This window comes from Ranitomeya imitator, chromosome 5 (genome assembly GCF_032444005.1).
Source record: "Ranitomeya imitator isolate aRanImi1 chromosome 5, aRanImi1.pri, whole genome shotgun sequence".
NCBI classification, from domain to species: Eukaryota; Metazoa; Chordata; class Amphibia; order Anura; family Dendrobatidae; genus Ranitomeya; species Ranitomeya imitator.
Window position 1 is genome coordinate 385293926 of NC_091286.1, and position 24669 is coordinate 385318594.

Genomic DNA, 24669 nt, shown 5'->3' on the forward strand with positions numbered 1-24669 from the left:
CCAGAAACTACGATTTATAACCAATTTTAGTTCTCAAGCATCCAAGATTCGTGAGGCCCTTCTGAAGTCATGGCCTATACTTAAAGTTGATAACACCATCTCTAAAATATTGCCGGAACATCCACTTATGTCCTTTAGGCGGGCTAGGAACCTCAAGGACCACCTGACACGTAGTCACTATGAGGGGATTCCCAGAACCACATTTCTGGATAAGGCCGTCCGTCGATGTGGATCCGCCCCCTGTGGCAAATGTGTGGCATGCCCCAATATGGATCGGACTGACGTCTTTTCCGATTCGGGGAATAGCAAAGTATATAAGATCAAGAAAGTGATTACATGTGATACACGGTACGTCATATATTACGCCACGTGCCCCTGTGGTTTAATTTATGTCGGTCTAACAACTCGCCCGTTCAAAATCAGGATACGTGAACATGTCCGTGGGATCGAGGCTGCTGCTAACTGCACGGATATTTCTACCTTAAACACACTTCCAAAACATTTTAAACTTTTTCATGGAAGTAATGGGAACCTTTTTAGGTTCAGGGGCATCGATTCCCTTAATGTTGGGATTCGAGGGGGAAAACTTTCCGTGAGGCTGGCATGCCTCGAATCAAGGTGGATATGGACACTTCGGACAGTTTGCCCCCTCGGGCTCAATGAGCATCTAAGCTTTGCTCCTTTCCTACCTCAGTAATGTGAATGTGTATGTTCTTTGCGGACAGCCATCTTTTTTTGTTTTTAATTCTCGTTTTATACTTTTTAGACTTAGTGCTTATTAAGTTGGCCTGATGACTGGTGTTGTTCTATTTATGGATCGCTATCGGAGGTGATGTGCTTGATACTGTGCAACCTAAGATACGGGAGTGTGCCAGCTACATGAATTTTGGTGCCGGATAATGGAACATTTCAAGATACCATACTCACCTTTTGGGACAAATATCAACAGCCTACCGTTACCGCATGGATTTCTGAAAAAGCGAAATATTATTAGTCCTAAGATATGGGATGTAGTCAACCATGTGATATTGGACAATGGGGTATTTTTGGACCTTATATTCCCCCTTCCTGTATAAGCTAGCGTGCATAGAAAGATTACATTACCTGTTCTCATCAATGGATGAATTATCATTATGGCGTTTAGTATTATATATATTTTGCGATACATATACTTTTTGTTGTCTTTATTCGCCATACACTGACTTGTCATCGGATGTATTCTGTGCCATAGTGGTATTAGGGGTTTCTGTGTTCCGGATTTTTCCCTTATGTTTGCTGATTCTCTATTCCTTTCTGACTCTTGTCTATATTATGCCCTTTGTATACGTTTTCCATCTGGGACAGCGGTATTCATGGTGGGTGTTGCTGGTAAGATCACGTGGGGCCCCACGTGATTCCCCTGCACACTTCCGGTCTCACGCTGCCCTTTGATTCTTGGGTCTCTAATAGTATTGCTTTTTATTTCGGCCCTTGGGCTGTTATTTCTCTGTGCCCTTTTTTCACATGGTGATCTGCATCAACTAATCTAGCTTATATATGCATGCTTTATTTGTAGCGGCAGCCCGCATAGTGTACGGTGCCGGTGGGTCGCGTGCTTTTCCATGTGACCCCTTTCGTACCCATGCGTGTATGCTGCTCTCAATGTGTTGTATGGTTGCCTAGTTACCGCGTAGCTTTTCCGGCCCCAGTGCTATCACGTGATTCTTCTCCGCACTCACTGGTGTAAGCTGTGGACGCTCTATGGTTGCCGTGTGACCACATATCACTTCCGGTTTCAGCGTACCCTTCACTTCCGGTCTGTGGCCTTTTTAATCTCTTCACTTCTTCTGTCCTGCGTGCCCCCTGACGAAGGTGTTCCGAAATGCGCGTTGGGGCGGGCGCCGGGACCCTCACTGGCCAGCACTTGCTCATATCATACGGTGATGTATTCTGTCTGTTTTTTTGCCATCTCTACTTCTTTATATGTGTAGCTCCACTGCGAGCCGGGAAAAGTACTAAGTGGATATACTTTCCCCCTTTCTCTTGCACCTATGTATGTGGAGTAGTATGTGGTCAGGACATCCCTTTTTCTCTTTTTACATACATATGTATATCTGTGAATTTATTATTGTGGCCAATGTGGGTACCTAGCGCCTGGTGTTTGTTATATTGGTGGTTCTCCGCTGCTGCCACCACTTCTATGTGTTTCCAAATAAAGTATTTTGTTGCACTTTCTAGACCCGATTGTTGAGTGGAAGTTTTTCTTCCCCCCCCCCCTCTTTGTGTATTTAAATAATCAACAACTGGTCGACTATATATCCATGGCAGGCTTGGTCCCCGTTACTTTAAATATATTAGGACTGATTTATCTATATATGTTGTGACCATGCACTGGCACTGTCTGCCGCCAGTCACCGTTCTCCGTCTTTACTATTAGGAGCAGTGCCTAGTAAAAAGGCTATAAAGGCACAGATGATTGGCCTTGGGAAGACCAAAACATCCAACACCGCGGAGACACCATCACGTGTTTCTCAACGCAGTGATTCCAGAACACTGCCCCCATCCCTTATGGGAAATATGCAGATGCATGTAAAGAAGCTGCGGAGACACCATCACGTGTTTCTCGACGCAAGCAGTGAATAGCCAGGCCTTTCCCCGGGAAGGAACAACCATGGGAAGGGCAGCATCCTATGAAGGAAAGCCACCTAAGCCCAGCATGGTATCCATCCACAGACAGCTGTTTCGTGGTTTTTGCCCCTCATCAGTGTGGAGTAGGAATCTGGCTATTAGGAGCAGTGCCTAGCAAAAAGGCTATAAAGGCACAGATGATTGGCCTCGGGAAGACCAAAACATCCAACACCGTGGAGACACCATCACGTGTTTCTCAATGCAGTGATTCCAGAACACTGCCCCCATCCCTTATGGGAAATATGCAGATGCATGTAAAGAAGCTGCGGAGACACCATCACGTGTTTCTCGACGCAAGCAGTGAATAGCCAGGCCTTTCCCCGGGAAGGAACAACCATGGGAAGGGCAGCATCCTATGAAGGAAAGCCACCTAAGCCCAGCATGGTATCCATCCACAGACAGCTGTTTCGTGGTTTTTGCCCCTCATCAGTGTGGAGTAGGAATCTGGCTATTAGGAGCAGTGCCTAGCAAAAAGGCTATAAAGGCACAGATGATTGGCCTCGGGAAGACCAAAACATCCAACACCGTGGAGACACCATCACGTGTTTCTCAATGCAGTGATTCCAGAACACTGCCCCCATCCCTTATGGGAAATATGCAGATGCATGTAAAGAAGCTGCGGAGACACCATCACGTGTTTCTCGACGCAAGCAGTGAATAGCCAGGCCTTTCCCCGGGAAGGAACAACCACGGGAAGGGCAGCATCCTATGAAGGAAAGCCACCTAAGCCAAGCATGGTATCCATCCACAGACAGCTGTTTCAGGGTTTTTGCCCCTCATCAGTGTGGAGTAGGAATCTGGCTATTAGGAGCAGTGCCTAGTAAAAAGGCTATAAAGGCACAGATGATTGGCCTCGGGAAGACCAAAACATCCAACACCGCGGAGACACCATCACGTGATTCTCAACGCAGTGATTCCAGAACACTGCCCACATCCCTTATGGGAAATATGCAGATGCATGTAAAGAAGCTGCGGAGACACCATCACTTGTTTCTCAACGCAAGCAGTGAATAGCCAGGCCTTTCCCCGGGAAGGAACAACCACGGTAAGGGCAGCATCCTATGAAGGAAAGCCACCTAAGCCAAGCATGGTATCCATCCACAGACAGCTGTTTCGGGGTTTTTGCCCCTCATCAGTGTGGAGTAGGAATCTGGCTATTAGGAGCAGTGCCTAGTAAAAAGGCTATAAAGGCACAGATGATTGGCCTCGGGAAGACCAAAACATCCAACACCGCGGAGACACCATCACGTGTTTCTCAACGCAGTGATTCCAGAACACTGCCCCCATCCCTTATGGGAAATATGCAGATGCATGTAAAGAAGCTGCGGAGACACCATCACGTGTTTCTCGACGCAAGCAGTGAATAGCCAGGCCTTTCCCCGGGAAGGAACAACCACGGGAAGGGCAGCATCCTATGAAGGAAAGCCACCTAAGCCAAGCATGGTATCCATCCACAGACAGCTGTTTCGGGGTTTTTTGCCCCTCATCAGTGTGGAGCAGGAATCTGGCTATTAGGAGCAGTGCCTAGTAAAAAGGCTATAAAGGCACAGATGATTGGCCTTGGGAAGACCAAAACATCCAACACCGCGGAGACACCATCACGTGTTTCTCAACGCAGTGATTCCAGAACACTGCCCCCATCCCTTATGGGAAATATGCAGATGCATGTAAAGAAGCTGCGGAGACACCATCACGTGTTTCTCGACGCAAGCAGTGAATAGCCAGGCCTTTCCCCGGGAAGGAACAACCACGGGAAGGGCAGCATCCTATGAAGGAAAGCCACCTAAGCCCAGCATGGTATCCATCCACAGACAGCTGTTTCGGGGTTTTTGCCCCTCATCAGTGTGGAGTAGGAATCTGGCTATTAGGAGCAGTGCCTAGTAAAAAGGCTATAAAGGCACAGATGATTGGCCTCGGGAAGACCAAAACATCCAACACCGCGGAGACACCATCACGTGTTTCTCAACGCAGTGATTCCAGAACACTGCCCCCATCCCTTATGGGAAATATGCAGATGCATGTAAAGAAGCTGCGGAGACACCATCACGTGTTTCTCGACGCAAGCAGTGAATAGCCAGGCCTTTCCCCGGGAAGGAACAACCACGGGAAGGGCAGCATCCTATGAAGGAAAGCCACCTAAGCCAAGCATGGTATCCATCCACAGACAGCTGTTTCAGGGTTTTTGCCCCTCATCAGTGTGGAGTAGGAATCTGGCTATTAGGAGCAGTGCCTAGTAAAAAGGCTATAAAGGCACAGATGATTGGCCTCGGGAAGACCAAAACATCCAACACCGCGGAGACACCATCACGTGATTCTCAACGCAGTGATTCCAGAACACTGCCCACATCCCTTATGGGAAATATGCAGATGCATGTAAAGAAGCTGCGGAGACACCATCACTTGTTTCTCAACGCAAGCAGTGAATAGCCAGGCCTTTCCCCGGGAAGGAACAACCACGGTAAGGGCAGCATCCTATGAAGGAAAGCCACCTAAGCCAAGCATGGTATCCATCCACAGACAGCTGTTTCGGGGTTTTTGCCCCTCATCAGTGTGGAGTAGGAATCTGGCTATTAGGAGCAGTGCCTAGTAAAAAGGCTATAAAGGCACAGATGATTGGCCTCGGGAAGACCAAAACATCCAACACCGCGGAGACACCATCACGTGTTTCTCAACGCAGTGATTCCAGAACACTGCCCCCATCCCTTATGGGAAATATGCAGATGCATGTAAAGAAGCTGCGGAGACACCATCACGTGTTTCTCGACGCAAGCAGTGAATAGCCAGGCCTTTCCCCGGGAAGGAACAACCACGGGAAGGGCAGCATCCTATGAAGGAAAGCCACCTAAGCCAAGCATGGTATCCATCCACAGACAGCTGTTTCGGGGTTTTTTGCCCCTCATCAGTGTGGAGCAGGAATCTGGCTATTAGGAGCAGTGCCTAGTAAAAAGGCTATAAAGGCACAGATGATTGGCCTTGGGAAGACCAAAACATCCAACACCGCGGAGACACCATCACGTGTTTCTCAACGCAGTGATTCCAGAACACTGCCCCCATCCCTTATGGGAAATATGCAGATGCATGTAAAGAAGCTGCGGAGACACCATCACGTGTTTCTCGACGCAAGCAGTGAATAGCCAGGCCTTTCCCCGGGAAGGAACAACCACGGGAAGGGCAGCATCCTATGAAGGAAAGCCACCTAAGCCCAGCATGGTATCCATCCACAGACAGCTGTTTCGGGGTTTTTGCCCCTCATCAGTGTGGAGTAGGAATCTGGCTATTAGGAGCAGTGCCTAGTAAAAAGGCTATAAAGGCACAGATGATTGGCCTCGGGAAGACCAAAACATCCAACACCGCGGAGACACCATCACGTGTTTCTCAACGCAGTGATTCCAGAACACTGCCCCCATCCCTTATGGGAAATATGCAGATGCATGTAAAGAAGCTGCGGAGACACCATCACGTGTTTCTCGACGCAAGCAGCGAATAGCCAGGCCTTTCCCCGGGAAGGAACAACCACGGGAAGGGCAGCATCCTATGAAGGAAAGCCACCTAAGCCAAGCATGGTATCCATCCACAGACAGCTGTTTCAGGGTTTTTGCCCCTCATCAGTGTGGAGTAGGAATCTGGCTATTAGGAGCAGTGCCTAGTAAAAAGGCTATAAAGGCACAGATGATTGGCCTCGGGAAGACCAAAACATCCAACACTGCGGAGACACCATCACGTGTTTCTCAACGCAGTGATTCCATAACACTGCCCCCATCCCTTATGGGAAATATGCAGATGCATGTAAAGAAGCTGCGGAGACACCATCACGTGTTTCTCGACGCAAGCAGTGAATAGCCAGGCCTTTCCCCGGGAAGGAACAACCACGGGAAGGGCAGCATCCTATGAAGGAAAGCCACCTAAGCCAAGCATGGTATCCATCCACAGACAGCTGTTTCGGGGTTTTTTGCCCCTCATCAGTGTCGAGTAGGAATCTGGCTATTAGGAGCAGTGCCTAGTAAAAAGGCTATAAAGGCACAGATGATTGGCCTCGGGAAGACCAAAACATCCAACACCGCGGAGACACCATCACGTGATTCTCAACGCAGTGATTCCAGAACACTGCCCACATCCCTTATGGGAAATATGCAGATGCATGTAAAGAAGCTGCGGAGACACCATCACTTGTTTCTCGACGCAAGCAGTGAATAGCCAGGCCTTTCCCCGGGAAGGAACAACCACGGTAAGGGCAGCATCCTATGAAGGAAAGCCACCTAAGCCAAGCATGGTATCCATCCACAGACAGCTGTTTCGGGGTTTTTGCCCCTCATCAGTGTGGAGTAGGAATCTGGCTATTAGGAGCAGTGCCTAGTAAAAAGGCTATAAAGGCACAGATGATTGGCCTCGGGAAGACCAAAACATCCAACACCGCGGAGACACCATCACGTGTTTCTCAACGCAGAGATTCCAGAACACTGCCCCCATCCCTTATGGGAAATATGCAGATGCATGTAAAGAAGCTGCGGAGACACCATCACGTGTTTCTCGACGCAAGCAGTGAATAGCCAGGCCTTTCCCCGGGAAGGAACAACCACGGGAAGGGCAGCATCCTATGAAGGAAAGCCACCTAAGCCAAGCATGGTATCCATCCACAGACAGCTGTTTCGGGGTTTTTGCCCCTCATCAGTGTGGAGTAGGAATCTGGCTATTAGGAGCAGTGCCTAGTAAAAAGGCTATAAAGGCACAGATGATTGGCCTCGGAAAGACCAAAACATCCAACACCGCGGAGACACCATCACGTGTTTCTCAACGCAGTGATTCCAGAACACTGTCCCCATCCCTTATGGGAAATATGCAGATGCATGTAAAGAAGCTGCGGAGACACCATCACGTGTTTCTCGACGCAAGCAGTGAATAGCCAGGCCTTTCCCCGGGAAGGAACAACCACGGGAAGGGCAGCATCCTATGAAGGAAAGCCACCTAAGCCAAGCATGGTATCATCCACAGACAGCTGTTTCGGGGTTTTTGCCCCTCATCAGTGTGGAGTAGGAATCTGGCTATTAGGAGCAATGCCTAGTAAAAAGGCTATAAAGGCACAGATGATTGGCCTCGGGAAGACCAAAACATCCAACACCGCGGATACACCATCATGTGTTTCTCAACGCAGTGATTCCAGAACCTGGGAACCTGTCACATGAAAAAATGCTATTAACCTGGAGCTAATCTTCAGGTTAATAGCATTCTGAACATGCCCTGTGCCGACTCTTAGACCCTCTCTGCCAGGAGGAAATGAACTTTATTCTTCCCGGTAGTGCTCTGATTTCAGTCATAGGGGTAGTGCCAGCGCAGGTTCAGTCACCGATCTGTGGATAGAGAATAGCAGCTGTAACTGAACCCCCAACACTGACTTTCTAATCCCTTCTATAGAAAGCTTTTTTTTTACAGGGAATCTGGCAAGATACTAATGTTGCTAGAACCACAGACAGCATGAATCCAACACTAGCTGCATTATGTCACCCATACAATTTAAGAGACAACATGCTTTGAAATGTTGATCAAAGGCCATGCGTTTGGGATGATGAGGTCTCCCCTTATATACATATGGGAATGCTGGATGGAGAGAACCAACCTTGGAATGGCCTCTTGAACTAGTCATCTGAGATGCATATCACCCTCACAGGCACCTCAAAGTATGTTTTCTCTGAAACATAAAAAAGCGTTTTAGAAGAAACTAAACATGGCTGAAATAACTGTTAGTGTCTCATTCATGCTGCCCATGGTTTGCGCATCATGAACCTCTAGATGGGTTCCCTTTAAGTCAATCTATATTCTATCAAAAATCTTTAACAGTAAAAGGGCAGCTACCGCTAAATGCATATTTACACACACACATGCAAACACACTGTACCACATCTTGCAGTTCTGTCCATGACTGATAACATGAACTGGAAGGTCCTTCAGTTAATTGTGTGGAAGTTCCTACAGCTTTTCAGAAAGTTAAGGCTCCCTACAGGTCCTGATAGCTTTCTTTTCTTCCCTGCCCCGATCACAGAGATCAGTGTGCAGCAGGAGGTTAGAAAGAAGTTCTCTAGGTTATCAGGTTATCGGTAAGGATCACAGAGAGTATTTCATCTTAAAAAGTGTATCTTACAGTTCAAAAGATGTAATATTCTGTATCATTATTTAATAAAATGAGGCAAACATACATTCCATATAAAATAAGTTGGTAATTAGCAGACAGGCGATGCTAGTCAAAAGCCCATGAATAACTGTTGAACAGTAAGTGCGACTTACTCTATAAAAGGAGAAGCTTTAGAAGTTTTCTGATCTGAACATCCAATTTTACATTAACCCCTTCCCAACATGGGCCATATGTATACAGCACAACAGGAGCTACGATCCCACAAATTGCCGTACATATACAGTGCCATGGTCACGTGTGCTCGTGTTGAGTGCCGCTGCAATCAAATGCAGGGTGTCAGCTCTATATGAGAGCTGACACCCTGCAGCAGTGCCCACGATTGGAGCTAGCAATGCAAAGTCTTAGATCAGCGATCTGTCAGTGGAAAGGGGACAATGTAAAAAAAGTAAAAAGTTAATATAAATAGTAAAAATAATTTAAAAATATCACAAAATAAAGAATAACAAAAAAAGAAAAAAATAATATTCCAATAAATACATTTGTTCTGTCTTCATACACGTTGATACGGTGTGTGATCCAACATACAGCATAAACCACTTCTGTCTTCCAAATAAGCAGACTGTTCTCTGTAATCTAACTTGTTTATTGGTAAACTGGTATTATGAATGCACGGTAAAACTATAAGAATACAAATGACACAAATAAGTATTGGGCCAAATAATAGCACAGCTGACACTTTACAACTAACAAAGAAAGTATACAGTATGATGCAACTTGTGTATATAACTACATTCAATAAGTCTCTGATAATACATTTCCTATGTACTAGCTGCCATACAGTAAATCACATTCTGTACAACACTATATTTGAAGAACAGAGGTAACAATCTTACCGGATAAACTTAAACAGGGTGGCAAGTAAGTAGATGGTTCCAGCACAGCACATGAGCACGTGTGTCCCAGGAAGTACACAGAAAATAATGGAGTTTCCCTATCCCAGGATACTTTGGTACAATCCCACAATGCAACACTCTAATTGTTACTAAAGCACAGATTATGCATTTTACCACCACTAGATGGTGCTATAACACAGCAAACCAAACACTACAGTACTAAAACTTTAATGCATAATACGAGCCACACTGTCCTTATTAGAATGGACAGAACAACATTTATTTATGTAAAGGCAAAAAAAAGTAAACATAATTGGTATGGCCACATCCTGAACAACCCAACCTACAAAAATGTTAAACCAGTTAACCCTTTTGGTCAACATCATGAAATAAATAAATAAAAATTAAAACTGTTTTACAATCATACCGCTGAACAAAAAGTGGAATAAAATGTGATCAAAAAGACAAATGTAAATAAAAATGGTATTTCTGAAAATATCATCTTGTCCCGCAAAATACAAGCCATCATACAGCTCCATGAATAGAAAAATAAAAAAGTTATAGCTCTCTGAATAAAGCAATGCAAAAATATTTATTTTTTTATAAAATAGTTTTCATTGGATAAAACCACCAACACATAAAAAAAGATAAATGTGGTATCAATGTAATCGTACTGACCCGAAGAATAAAGCTGCTTTATCAATTTTACTACAGGCGGAATGATATAAAAACACTGCGCCCCAAAAAATGAATTGCTGTTTTTTGTTCATTCTGCCTCCCAAAAAAACAGAACAAAAAGTGACAAAAAATATAATGTGCCTGAAAATGAAATTGTCAACTCATTCCGTAAAAAACAAGCCATTACATGACTCTGTCAGCTGAAAAATGGAAAAATTATAGCTATTTTAAATATGGGGATGCAAAAACTAGTTTTAGTTTTAGCGTTTTTTTCTGTTTGGCAGCTGTCACAAACTAAAAAGTTTGTAACAGCGACCGAGCAGAAAAAAAAGCTAAAAATCTCAATGGAATTACACTGACTGAAAGAATAAAGTCATCTTGTCACTTATGCCGCAAGAGGATAGTTGTAGAAAATAAATATATCCAATTATTCACCTGCTGTTGATTTTTTTAATTCTTCCTCCCAAAGTTTGCAGTAAGGCTCGACTCACATTTATTGTGGGTTTCCGTGTAAATCCCTGGAATACATGATTCAGACTGTAACCCAGGTGGAAGACTCCCTATAGTGAAGCAGATGGAAGCACTGTGGATGCCGTCTGACCTGTGATTTGACTGTGACTGTCTTTTTAGGCATGCATAAAAGTGTGGTCCGTCACAGTTTTGTGCACTTCTGAAAAGGACACCACTGAACAGAGGCCAGACGGACTCAGAGTAACCCTGCCTTATTATAGTTAGTGCCTTCCTTGGGGGTTTCATCTGAATCATGTCTCTCTGAGATTTAGATGTAAACCCCAAAGTAAGTGCTCAGCATAGAGCATTAGGCAAATGTGGTTCCAAATGTTGAGTAAAATGTTCTCAGCTAAAGCTTCAATTTATCTTCATCATCTGCCAATGGAGATATAGTGACCCTCCATGCTACTGGCAGTACAAAGGCTCTGGAAAATCGCTATAGCTCCTCGCACCCCAAAAGAAATTCAGCAAATTCTGCACTCCTAAATCCAAATGACCCCCTCCCTTCTGAGCACCACAGTGTGTCTAAACCACATTTAGCACCCACATGTTTGGAATTTCTGTGGTGATGCCTAGTTTACAGGTGCGTGCCTCCAGAAACATGAGCTGAGCACTACAATTTAATGGGCACCTCAATGTACTGGGTGACTACAACGTACTGGGAACTGCAATGGCAGTTTGCAATTTTCACTCAGCAACATCCACTGCTGACTGTTACTGGAAAAGAACCATGCAGTCAAAATTGTCCCTACACTTGTAGAAAACTTCCTAAAGGGGTATAATTTCCAAATTGGGGTAACTTGAGGGATGATCCTGCTCTTCTAGCACTTAGGGGCTCTGTATATGGAACCCGCAAACTACTGCAGCAAAATCTAGGCTCCATGAGGCAAGTAGCGCTATGTCCCTCCAAAGGCTCGCCTTGTCGCTAAGCAGTACTGCACAGCCACAAACTGGGTATTTCTACATTCAGCAGAAATTGCAGGACACATTTTGGTGCCAATTTTAACCATTTCCCAGTGTGAAAATGTAAAATCTAGGGCTAAAACTAAATTTTGGTGGTAAAAATGTAATTATTTTTTCATCACTGGCCAATGGTATAAAATTCTGTGACCCACCTGTGGAGTCAATATGATCACTACACCCATATATATATTAATTGAGAGGTGTAGTTTGTAAAATGGGGTCACTTATGGGAGACTTTGCTGTTGTGGTACGTCAGGGACTCTACCAATGTGACATGGCACCCTCAAACCAGTCCAGCAAAATCTGAATTCCAATACGGCGCTTATTACCTTCTAAGCTTTGCACTGCGTTTCAAAGCTAGTTTTTGACCATATATGGGACAATGGTGTACTCATAAGAAATTACACCATAATTAATGGTTCCTTTTTTCCTGTTACACGTGAAAATAAAAAAATTGGGAATAAAAGAATATATTTTTCTGGGGAAAATGTGATTTTTATTGTCAAAAAAATGTTTACTTTTCCTTCCACATTTAATTAATTCCTGTGAAGCACCTGAAGGGTTAATAAACTTGTTGAATGTGGTTTTGAATACCTTGATAGGTGCAGTTTTTAGAATGTTGTCATTTTTGGTTATTTTCTGTCACACAGGCCCCTCAAAGTCACTTCAAATATAATGAGCGGATTGCTGATCATCACCTCTGTGTAGCAGAGGCGATCTGACAACTGCATCTTCTAGACTCCCATGGAGACTATTGAGGCATGCAAAAAGTAAAAAAAAAATATTTTAAAAATATAAAAAAAAATTAAAAAATATAAAAGTTCAAATAACCCCCCATTTGCCCCATTCAAAATAAAACAATAATAAAAAAACATGTTTGATATCGCCGTGTTCAGAATAGCCTATCAATCAAGCTATAAAATAATTAATCTAATAAAGAAATGACATAGCGAAATAAATAGTCAAAACGCCAGAAATACGATTTTTTTGGTCACCGCAACATTGCATTAAAATGCAATAATGGAAGATCCAAAGATCGTATCCACACCAAAATGGTATAATTAAAAGCATCAGTTAGTCTTGCAAAATAAATCACGTGCTGAGCTGATGAATAATGGAGACGCTACGGGTCTCAGAATATGACACAATTTGTTTTTTGTTTTTTTATCAAACTTTAGATTTTGTTTCACCATTTAAATAAAGAACAACCTATACATGTTTGGTATGTAGGATCTTGTGATGACCTGGAAAATCATAATGACAGGTCAGTCTTAGCATTTGGTGAACATGGTTAAAAAAATCCATAAAACAGTTGTGGAATTGTCCTTTTTTTTTGCAATTTCACCACACTTGGAATTTTTTTCCCATTTTTGAGTACACTATATGGTAAATCCAATGGTGTCGTTCAAAAGTGCAATTCGTCCCACAAAAAATAAGCCCTCACATGGCCATATTTACGGAAAAATAAAAAAGTTAAGGCTCTGGGAGAAGGGGAGCGAAAAACAGAAATGCAAAAACAAAAAAGGGCTGTGGCGTGAAGGGGCTCATATTGGTTGCACATACTTTGGAACAGATAACTTCATTCAATTGCTTTCTAGACCCATTAACAAGCTTCTTGCACCTCTCAACACCACTCTTCTTTTGCAAACTGCTCCAGGTCTCTTATATTTGAAGGGTGCCTTCTCCCAACTTTTAGGCATAAGCAACATGCTCAACTGCAAGTGTTATTGGAAAGGTAGCAGAAGATCCCCCAGGCTTCCTCTAAAGTTGTAGTTAACTTAAGGTGAGTTTGGGGATCTGGCCAGAAGCCACATGAAAAGACACTCAAGCCACTTGGCACATGCTACCAGTTTGTTCTATCATAAACTGCATCCACACATAAAGCTTACTGAACGAGTAGCAGAAAGACTGGATTTACTTGGCATTTGTAAATGTTGCAACAAACAATACATGAATACAACCCATTTAAATTAAATGGTGCAGTACCTGTTTCATCAATGTTTCTTTATGACCCACAAGTTTAGGCAGATAATTTGCGTCCTTTTCCAGCAACACCTCTGAAGGAAGAGTTCCAAAAGACGGAACAAATATAAAAGTCAAAGGGTTTGTTTCACTAGCAATCGGAGAAGCCTAGTGACGAGTAAAGAGAATTACCTTGGTCTTGTGGTATTGCATTATAGCAGAATTACTTTTACACAATACAGTCTGCTAAAGGGATTGTTTTATCTTCTTAAATACGTAAAATTGCAAAGTGTTCATAAAAACGTGAAACTTAGAAATTTGACTTTCATTAAAAGTCCACTGGGCTCAATATTTTACTGCTCATTGCCTATTTTGGCAGACATTTTTCTAGGCAATGAGTGTACACTTGCAACCTCTTTGTTTTAAAGAATGCAAATACTGTCCTGAAGATGGCCAGATTGCTGCCACTGCGCTACTACTGTGCTGCAGAGGGAAAGCTGCCTCTGTATGCAGCTTGTGAGCGCACGCTGATCGGACCATTGGCATGAGAATGTCTACAATCAGTACTATTAATCTGCAGGAGTATACTATTTCAAGAAGACTGGAAGCAGTAGAGCAGTTTGCTCCTGAAGAAAAAAGATGATACAATCCCTTTAAGCAACCTTTTTCATAGTTACATATGTCAAAAACAAGTCACACTGTAACATTTTGCCAATCACCAAATTGTTGTGCTCCATTGACGCAAAGATGCAATGTAGGCCTAATTAGAAACTTTGTGTTAATCGGTGATGATACTTTATCAATAACCTTTATTCAACTTAGAATATGCTTTAAGAAGAAATGTTATGAAATGTGGAGACTTTCCATAGTCTTGTGTTTTCACATGATCATTATTTTTGACAGGATTTGTCATAGATAACAAGCACGTACAGTTTAAAATATTCACATTCATATTGTACATTGTAATTATATTGTCATTAAACCCTAGTCAGATCACATACAAAACTCTCGTCTTACAATAATAAAAATAAGATTATACAGTGTTTTGCAATTGTATTCATTATGCGTGGGCCAAATCTGGACTGTCAGCAGAAAATAATGCTCTAGCTTCAGGGGTGAACATTAATTTTCACAACAGAAGATGATGCTGAGAGCACAAAACACAAATCAAATTTTTGTTATGCTTCTGGTCTGAGTGGGAATAATGCAATAAAAATGGCATAGTAAAGCAATCATTTTGTGGTTATTGGGATTGTAGAATTGAAAACTATATGAAGAGATTACAGAAAATGCATCGTTAACACTTATAATTGGTGGACTTTGAACATGAAGGCAGGATTATTTAGCAGATACTGAATTAGATGAAGATAGTGTTTAATGTTGGGTTATCCTCGCAAAAAGTAATGGCATATCAATTAATTATGTCATTACTGTAGGAAAACTGGACATCCAGTTGACAAAATCTCCTTCAATAGAAACAAATCAATATCAAATCAATAGAATCACCGAAAGCCACTGCAGGTTAATGGAAAATCTCCTTCAACCCTAAATAAAGGTGGCATAGAGCTGCTTCAGTACAGATTTAAACTCTTCATGACATTATGATTTTCTATGTTTGCGCTTTTGTTTTTTAAATATACTTCAAAGGTCAGGAAAGGGTTAAAAGGCATAGCTGTAATTGCGCTGCAACACTGATTAAAGTGTGACCTTTGGTGAAAAAATCCATTGTATTGTTCTTTTTTAATCACCATTTGAAATTTTCTGCTAATTAGATTTCGGTGCACAGGGGCTGGACTGTGCACTCAGTTATCTCCTCCCTGTCTGTGATTCCTGAACACCTCCTCCTGCCTCTGGTCTATGAATGGCCTCCTTCCTCTGATTGAAATCTCAGCAGTGACCTGTCATTCAAAAACTGGAGGTAGGAAGAGGGGCTTGGGAATCACAGACAGGGAATAGAAGACTCAGTACACAATCAAACCCCTGTGCACCGAAATCTAATTAGCAGAAAACTTCAAATGGTACTTAAAAAAGAACAGCAAAAAAAATTCCATCAAAGTTATCAATTTAATCAAGCTATAACGCTATTGCAGCCATGTCCTGGGCCGGACTGGGACTAAAATTCAGCCCTGGCATTTGAAGTTACTCAGGCCCACTTGTCACATGGTGACTGTATAATATCTTTGTACACTTGTAGGCAGGGCTGGTTTTAGGCAAAATGGGGCCCTACGCCTAGGCAAAGTTTAAAATGGAGCCCCAAATGCCAACATATTGCACATCACACAAAAGCATTTCGGATGTATTTACAAGCGCTGAGTTAAGGCCGCAAAATGCGTTCAATCAACAATACTGAAGTTGTTCAACGCTTGTTTCCTGACCTCTTTCCACCAGCTGAGGAATAATGATGGGACAGAACAATCACTAATAGATCACCATACAGTATCATGTTATCAGCAGCACATCTACAGTTTACACTGGCGATGTGCTGCTGAGAACAAAGATTTTTGTTCCAGCAAAAACAATCTGAATATGCAGCATTTTACTTGTTTAGTATAATACACCCCATAGTCCTCCATATATTATAATGTGCACCACAGTTCTCCATATAGTATAATACACTCCCTATAGTCCTCCATATCTTAAAATACACTGCTCAGTCCTCCATATAGCATAATACACTCCTCATAGTCCTCCATATAGCATAATACACTCCTCATAGTACTCCATATAGTATAATACTCATCCATGTAGTACAATTCACTTCCCATAGTATAATGCACCCCATAGTTCTTCATATAGTATAACATATTCCCCATAATCCTTGATACAGTATAATGCAGTCCACATATAGTATAATGCAGCCACCACCCTACAGAATATAATGAAGCCACCCCAGAGTATAATGCAGCCACCCCAGAGTATAATGCAGCCACTCCATAGAATATAATATAGCCCACCTCCCCATAATATATAATGTAGCCCCCATAGAATATAATGCAGTCCGCCATAGAATATAATATACCCCCACAATAGTATATAACAGCCACATAGTATATAACACGGCCTCCCCCATAGAATATAATATACCCCCATAGTATATAGCTTAACTCGCATAGCAAATAACACAGCCCACGTAGCAGAATACAGCACAGCCCATGTAGCAGTATACAGTACAGCTCACATAGTAGTGTACAGCACTACCCACATAGTAGTATACAGCACTGCCCACATAGTAGTATACAGCAGAGCCCACATAGTAGTGTATAGCACTGCCCACATAGTAGTGTACAGCAAAGCCCACATAGTAGTGTATAGCACTGCCCACATAGTAGTATACAGCACAGCCCACGTAATAGTATACAGCACTGCCCACATAGTAGTATACAGCACTGCCCACATAGTAGTATACAGCACTGCCCACATTATAGTATACAGCAGAGCCCACATAGTAGTATACAGCAGAGCCCACATAGTAGTGTATAGCACAGCCCACATAGTAGTATACAGCACAGCCCACGCAGTAGTATATAGCACAGCCCACATAGTAGTATACAGCACAGCCCACATAGTAGTATATAGCAGAGCCCACACTGTAGTATACAGCACAGCCCAAACAGTAGTATATAGCATAACACATACAGTAGTATACAGCACAGCCCACACAGTAGTATATAGCACAGCCCACATAGTAGTATATAGCAGAGCCCACACAGTACAGCACAGCCCACATAGTAGTATATAGCAGAGCCCACACAGTAGTATACAGCATAGCCCACACAGTAGTATATAGCACAGCCAACATAGTAGTATACAGAACAGCCCACATAGTAGTATATAGCAGAGCCCTCACAGTAGTATACAGCACAGCCCACACATTAGTATATAGCACAGCCCACATAATAGTATACAGCAGAGCCCACATAGTAGTGTATAGCACAGCCCACATAGTAGTATACAGCAGAGCCCACATAGTAGTGTATAGAACAGCTCACATAGCAGTATACAGCACAGCCCACATAGTAGTATACAGCACTGCCCACAAAGTAGTATACAGCACTGCCCACACAGTAGTATACAGCACTGCCCACATAGTAGTATACAACACAGCCCGTATCTCTCCTCCCCCCTAGAATGGCCCCACAGTCCAGTAAAAAAAACCACTCCTCACCTCCCCTCGTGCCTGCGGTGCTCCCTGCTCTTGTCTCGGCGGCTGCCGCTGCACTGCCTGGGACGCAAGTGAGTGCGCGCGCACCTGCAGTGTCAGGGGCAGAGCGGAGAATGATGGGAGAGGGAGCATCAGGTGACCAGCAGAAGCCTCTCATACATATACAGCCCAGCTGAAGCCCCTCATATATATACAGCCCAGCAGAAGCCTCTCATACATATACAGCTCAGCAGAAGCCTCTCATACATATACAGCCAGCACAGCAACAGCCTTTGATATATACAGGTAAACAGCCTTTGACATATTCAGCCCGGCAGCAGTCCCATATATATATATATACATATATATATATATATCCCAGCAGAAGCCCCTCATCTATATATATAATTGTCTAAGGGTTTTTCCGTCTGTCTGTCTGTCTGTCTGTCCTGGAAATCCCACGTCTCTGATTGGTCAAGGCTGCCAGGCCTCGACCAATCAGCGACGGGCACAGCGACGATGATGTCATAAAGGACGTAGACATCCCGCGTCTCTGATTGGTCGAGGCCGCCAGACCTCGACCAATCAGCAACGGGCACAGCGACGATGATGTCATAAAGGACGTAGAAATCCCACGTTTCTGATTCAGCGACGGGCACAGTATCGACGTAGATGTCATAATGGTTGCCATGGCGACGATGATGTCAAAGGTTGCCTCGACCAATCAGCGACGGGCACATTCTGCTGCGAATTCTGGAATCATCATTGTCCATATACTACAGGGACATGCATATTCTAGAATACCCGATGCGTTAGAATCGGGCCACAATCTAGTCTATATATATAATTGTCTAAGGGTTTTTCCGTCTGTCTGTCTTTGTGTCTGTCTGTCTGTCTTTCTGTCTGTCTGTCTGTCCTGGAAATCCCGCCTCTCTGATTGGTCGAGGCCGCCAGGCACAGCGACAATGATGTCATAAAGGACGTAGACATCCCGCGTCTGATTGATCGAGGCCGCCAGGCCTCGACCAATCAGCAACGGGCACAGCGACGATGATGTCATAATGGTTGCCATGGCGACGATGATGTCATAAAGGTTGCCTCGACCAATCAGCGACGGGCACAGTCTGCCGCGAATTCTGGAATGATCATTGTCCATATACTACGGGGACATGCATATTCTAGAATACCCGATGCGTTAGAATCGGGCAACAATCTAGTATATATATATCTATATATATAATTGTCTAAGGGTTTTTCCGTCTGTCTGTCTGTCTGTCTGTCCTGGAAATCCCGCGTCTCTGATTGGTCGAGGCCGCCAGGCCTCGACCAAACAGCAACGGGCACAGTATCGACGTAGATGTCATAATAGTTGCCATGGCGACTATGATGTCATAAAGGTTGCCTCGATCAATCAGCGACGGGCACAGTCTGCCGCAAATTCGCCTCGACCAATCAGCGACGGGCACAGTATCGACGTAGATGTCATAATGGTTGCCATGGCGACGATGATGTCATAAAGGTTGCCTCGACCAATCAGCGACGGGCACAGTCTGCCGCGAATTCTGGAATCATCATTGCCATATACTACGGAGACATGCATATTTTAGAATACCCGATGCGTTAGAATCGGGCCACAATCTAGTATATATATATATATATACAGCTCAGCAGAAGCCCCTCATATATGTACAGCCCAGCAGAAGCCCCTCATATATATATATATATATACAGCTCAGCAGAATCCCCTCATATATATATAGCTCAGCACCAGCCCCTCATATATATATACAGCCCAGCAGAAGCCCCTCATATATATACAGCCCAGCACCAGCCCCTCATTTATATATATACAGCCCAGCAGAAGCCCCTCATACATATACAGCCCAGCAGAAGCCTCTGACATATAGAGCCCAGCAGCAGTCTTTGATATAGACAGCCCAAATTTCTACAATATACATACATACATATGTACATACTTTAATCTTTAACGCCCTTTCAGGACTTAAGGGTTGACAAGGTCAGATATACTGCGTGAATTGGACTTTAGTGACATCATTAGTGATTTTGCAGCACGAAAATCAAGGAAAGTGGCCGGATTGTAAAAAAAGAATGATTTTACTTGAATTACTCTGCGTAAAATATTTTTGTAAATAAACTTGCGTTCATTTCATTTTGTGCTTTTGCATTACATATTGCAACACCTTGAAAATTGGGCCTCCCTCCAAAATGGGCCCCGGGCCACCCACCACTTAAATCCGGCCCCGGCGTGCGTGCCCCTCACTTATTCACCATCACTGCATCTCTGTAGCCAGGTGTATGCTTCCCAGGTTCAGAGCTGCCTTTCACATGAATGGAACTTCAGAAGGCAGCTCTTCACAGGGACATGGTAACATGGAAAGAGGGCCGACTAGAAACTAACGCCCCATCGACTAGTAAAAGACCTCATTAGCATAAAAAATGCAGAGGTTAAAAACGCTTTTTTTAAAACATTAATTAAACTGAATAATGTTATGCAGGGCTGGTTAGAGAGGGGATTTAGTCATATGTATGTGAATACTGCTGGGTTGGAGGGCATGGAGGACCTAACAGGATTTCTTTAAAGAATCTAGCAGGTTGCTAGATTTGGCTGCTTCCAAGAAATATGCAAACTTTGCAACAATACACTTTTTAGGGAATTTGTTTTTTAACTTCACTTTTTTTGTACTTTTGTGAAAATATACTTGAGCTTGTCATTTTTACCATTTGCTATCTCGTTTACGATATAATATTCCATCACACAACAGGTTTAAGCCAAGTACACTCAGCCTTTATATGGCTCAACACAACAAGCTATAGTATACTGAGCTATAATATAGTGGAAATACAAGTGTATGAGCCATCTACTTTACATCCCTACATCCCGGCATACAAAGGTTGTTTCTGTTGAGGTTAATAGGAGTTCATTAGAAAAAATACTGTTCACATCTCACATCATAGTGTTATACTTTGCATACAGCACATGCTAGAGCTTGATATGGCAGAACAACACATATGTGTGGGGGGGGGCACTATCTAAAACCTTGAGACACCACTGATTAGATCAAATTTTCATGGCGGATTGTACAACACAACCAACACAGAATTAAGTTGACAAACTCAACACTGCTATATACCCACTTTTTTCTCAGTTCGAGAAATATATATCAATATGATAACACCCCTATGACACCATGATTACTAAACAGATTAGAACAAACTACCATTTTTTTTCTAGCTTGATATATGGAGCATTCAAAGATCAATAATTATGATTACAGAGGACTTGTCCTCAGCAGCAGAGGTTATGGCTCTGTTTGTGTATTTTGTATATCTGAAGTTATATAATTAATATGTATAAACTGTACAATATTATACATACAGTATGATATTTATAGTAAATGGTGTGAAATGCCCCCAAAAATGTAATGTCAAAATTAAAACACTAAAACTGTCTGTACTTCAGGATGATATCGTGAAATATTGCTTTACAAAATGCTTTGCAAAGCGCAAAAATCTAAGGTTCAGGAAGAATTCAATTCCACTTGAATAAACTTAGCCAATTCTAATCAGAAGTGCATAAAACACCAAAAGCATGTGAAGCTATGCACAATAACAATGAATTAAGAAAATGGTCTGGGATGAGGTTTTCTGAGATTCATTGCACAGAAAGCTGTTTGCCAATAAAGAATCAGGAATATTGTAAATGAATGGGCTATGTAGCTAACTGTGAATAATAATAAAATAAATAATCTTCATTTTTATATAGTGCAAGCATATTCCGCAGCGCTTTACAGCTTGTACACATTATCATCGCTGTCCCCGTTGGGGCTCACAATCTAAATTCCCTATCAGTATGTCTTTGGAGTGTGGGAGGAAACCAGAGAACCTGGAGGAAACCCACGCAAACACGGAGAGAACATACAAACTCTTTGCAGATGTTGTCCTTGGTGGGGATTGAACCCAGGACTCCAGCGCTGCAAGGCTGCAGTACTGCGCCACCGTGCTGCCCCATCATGGATGTTACTTGTGGGAAGAAATGAGTGGATCTTATGAAGTTCAAATTTGCTGACTTTTTTCCTTTAAATTCAATTTGCGGCCAATGAAATTGTGGAAATATCAATACTGGAAATCATGAAATTTCTCAGAAAGTACACATGGAGAAGATGAGAGAACCTCCCTTACCTTAAGAACTTACACTTTACAAGCGAGAGAGAGAGAGGACCTCATTCACCATAAGAGCTTACACTCTACCGGTGAGAAAGTGAGGATAATCCTGAGCAGAAGAGCTTTACACTATACAAGCGAGAAAGAAAGAGAGAGGACCATGCTGACCATAAGAGCTTATATGCTACAGCAGAGGAAGACTTACTCAGTGACTCTGGAGATAGAAAATGACTCTGCCATACAAACTGTGCTCCACTGGGAACTGCTAATTTCTGATGGCCCATGTATTGACCATCACTGTACACGGTATGATAATTCGTAGTATGTCATAGCTTCAGGGCATTATGGGGATGCCAACATGGCAAAGCAAAAACTGCTTCAGCAGTGTGGAAAATTGTGTAGGGTAAGATTTTCTTATTTTTTTGCTGGGCCAAGAGTTGAAAAAGGGATTGATAAATGCAAGATCAAGAGACTTCCTGTTTCCATAAATAGCTGAGACTAATTAGCTGGGTAGAAAGGCAAAATGAGCAATTGTTAGTACAGAATGCTATATAATATGATGATTGCTATTAGGGTTGAGCGAAACGGGTCGAACATTTTCAAAAGTCGCCGACTTTTGGCTAAGTCGGGGTTTCATGAAACCCGATCCGACCCCTGTGCGGGGTCGGCCATGCGGTACGCGACTTTCGCGCCAAAGTCGCGTTTCAATGACGCGAAAAGCGCCATTTCTCAGCCAATGAAGGTAAACGCAGAGTGTGGGCAGCGTGATGACATAGGTCCTGGTCCCCACCATCTTAGAGAAGGGCATTGCAGTGATTGGCTTGCTGTCTGCGACGTCACAGGGGCTATAAAGAGGCGTTCCCGCCGACCGCCATCTTACTGCTGCTGATCTGAGCTTAGGGAGAGGTTGCTGCCGCTTTGTCAGAAGCAGGGATAGCGTTAGGCAGGGTCCATTAACCACAAAACCGCTTGTGCTGCAGCGATTTGCACTGTCCAACACCACCCTCGGTGTGCAGGAACAGTGGAAGTTTTTTTTTTTTTTTTTTTCCCCTCAGCGCTGTAGCTCATTGGGCTGCCCTAGAAGGCTCCCTGATAGCTGCATTGCTGTGTGTACGCCGCTGTGCAAACCAACTGCTTTTTTCAAAGCACAAATCCTCTTGTTCCTTCCTTTCTGCACAGCTATCTTTTTTGTTTGTCCACACTTTTTATTTCATTTGTGCATCAGTCCACTCCTTATTGCTGCCTGCCATACCTGGCTGAGATTACTGCAGGCAGGGAGATAGTAGCTGCCTGCCATACCTGGCTGAGATTACTGCAGGCAGGGAGATAGTAATTGTAGGACATTCCCTGTTTTTTTTTTTTTTTTTTTTTTGGTGGGAGATTAAGATTGGCAATTTGGCATTTCTGCTAGAGTGCCATCCCTGTGTGTGCCATCTCTCTCACATAGTGGGCCATAGAAAGCCTTTTCATTTTTCTGTATTTTTTTTTGTGGGGTGTATAAATTCTCCCTGATAAAAATACAGTGGGAGATTAATATTGGCCTTTGGGCTTGTGTGCCAGTCCTGAGTGTGCCATCTCTCTCACAAATAGTGGGCCATAGAAAGCCTATTTTATTTTTTTTTGGGTTTTATAAATTCTCCCTGAAAAAAGGGAGATTAATATTGGCCTCTGGGCTTGTGTGCCAGTTGTGAGCGTGCCATCTCTCTCACAAATAGTGGGCCATAGAAAGCCTATTTAATTTTTTTTTTGGTTTTATAAATTTTCCCTGAAAAAAGGGAGATTAATATTGGCCTCTGGGCTTGTGTGCCAGTTGTGAGCGTGCCATCTGTGCCAGTCCTGAGCGTGCCATCTCTCTCACAAATAGTGGGCCATAGAAAGCCTATTTAATTTTTTTTTTTGGTTTTATAAATTCTCCCTGAAAAAAAGGGAGATTAATATTGGCCTCTGGGGTTGTGTGCCAGTTGTGAGCGTGCCATCTGTGCCAGCCCTGAGCGTGCCATCTCTCTCACAAATAGTGGGCCATAGAAAGCCTATTTAATTTTTTTTTTTGGTTTTATAAATTCTCCCTGAAAAAAAGGGAGATTAATATTGGCCTCTGGGGTTGTGTGCCAGTTGTGAGCGTGCCATCTGTGCCAGTCCTGAGCGTGCCATCTCTCTCACAAATAGTGGGCCATAGAAAGCCTATTTAATTTTTTTTTTGGTTTTCATAAATTTTCCCTGAAAAAAGGGAGATTAATATTGGCCTCTGGGCTTGTGTGCCAGTTGTGAGCGTGCCATCTGTGCCAGTCCTGAGCGTGCCATCTCTCTCACAAATAGTGGGCCATAGAAAGCCTATTTAATTTTTTTTTTGGTTTTATAAATTTTCCCTGAAAAAAGGGAGATTAATATTGGCCTCTGGGCTTGTGTGCCAGTTGTGAGCGTGCCATCTGTGCCAGTCCTGAGCGTGCCATCTCTCTCACAAAAAGTGGGCCATAGAAAGCCTATTTAAATATTTTTTTGGTTTTATAAATTCTCCCAGAAAAAAAGGGAGATTAATATTGGCCTCTGGG

The 24669-nt window shown here is 43.1% G+C and overlaps 1 protein-coding gene across 2 annotated transcripts in view; it reads right to left on the bottom strand.

Moving 5' to 3' along the window:
- MLIP (muscular LMNA interacting protein) overlaps window positions 1-24669 on the bottom strand; it is a 407499-nt gene that overhangs the window by 232042 nt on the left and 150788 nt on the right. The window contains exon 3 of one of the 2 annotated variants that reach the window (XM_069726767.1): window positions 13822-13965. The exons of the other annotated variant lie outside the window; for it this stretch is intronic. Coding sequence (XP_069582868.1) covers window positions 13822-13965 — 144 coding nt within the window. The remainder of the gene's footprint in view (window positions 1-13821; window positions 13966-24669) is intronic. 2 annotated transcript variants of the gene reach the window in all.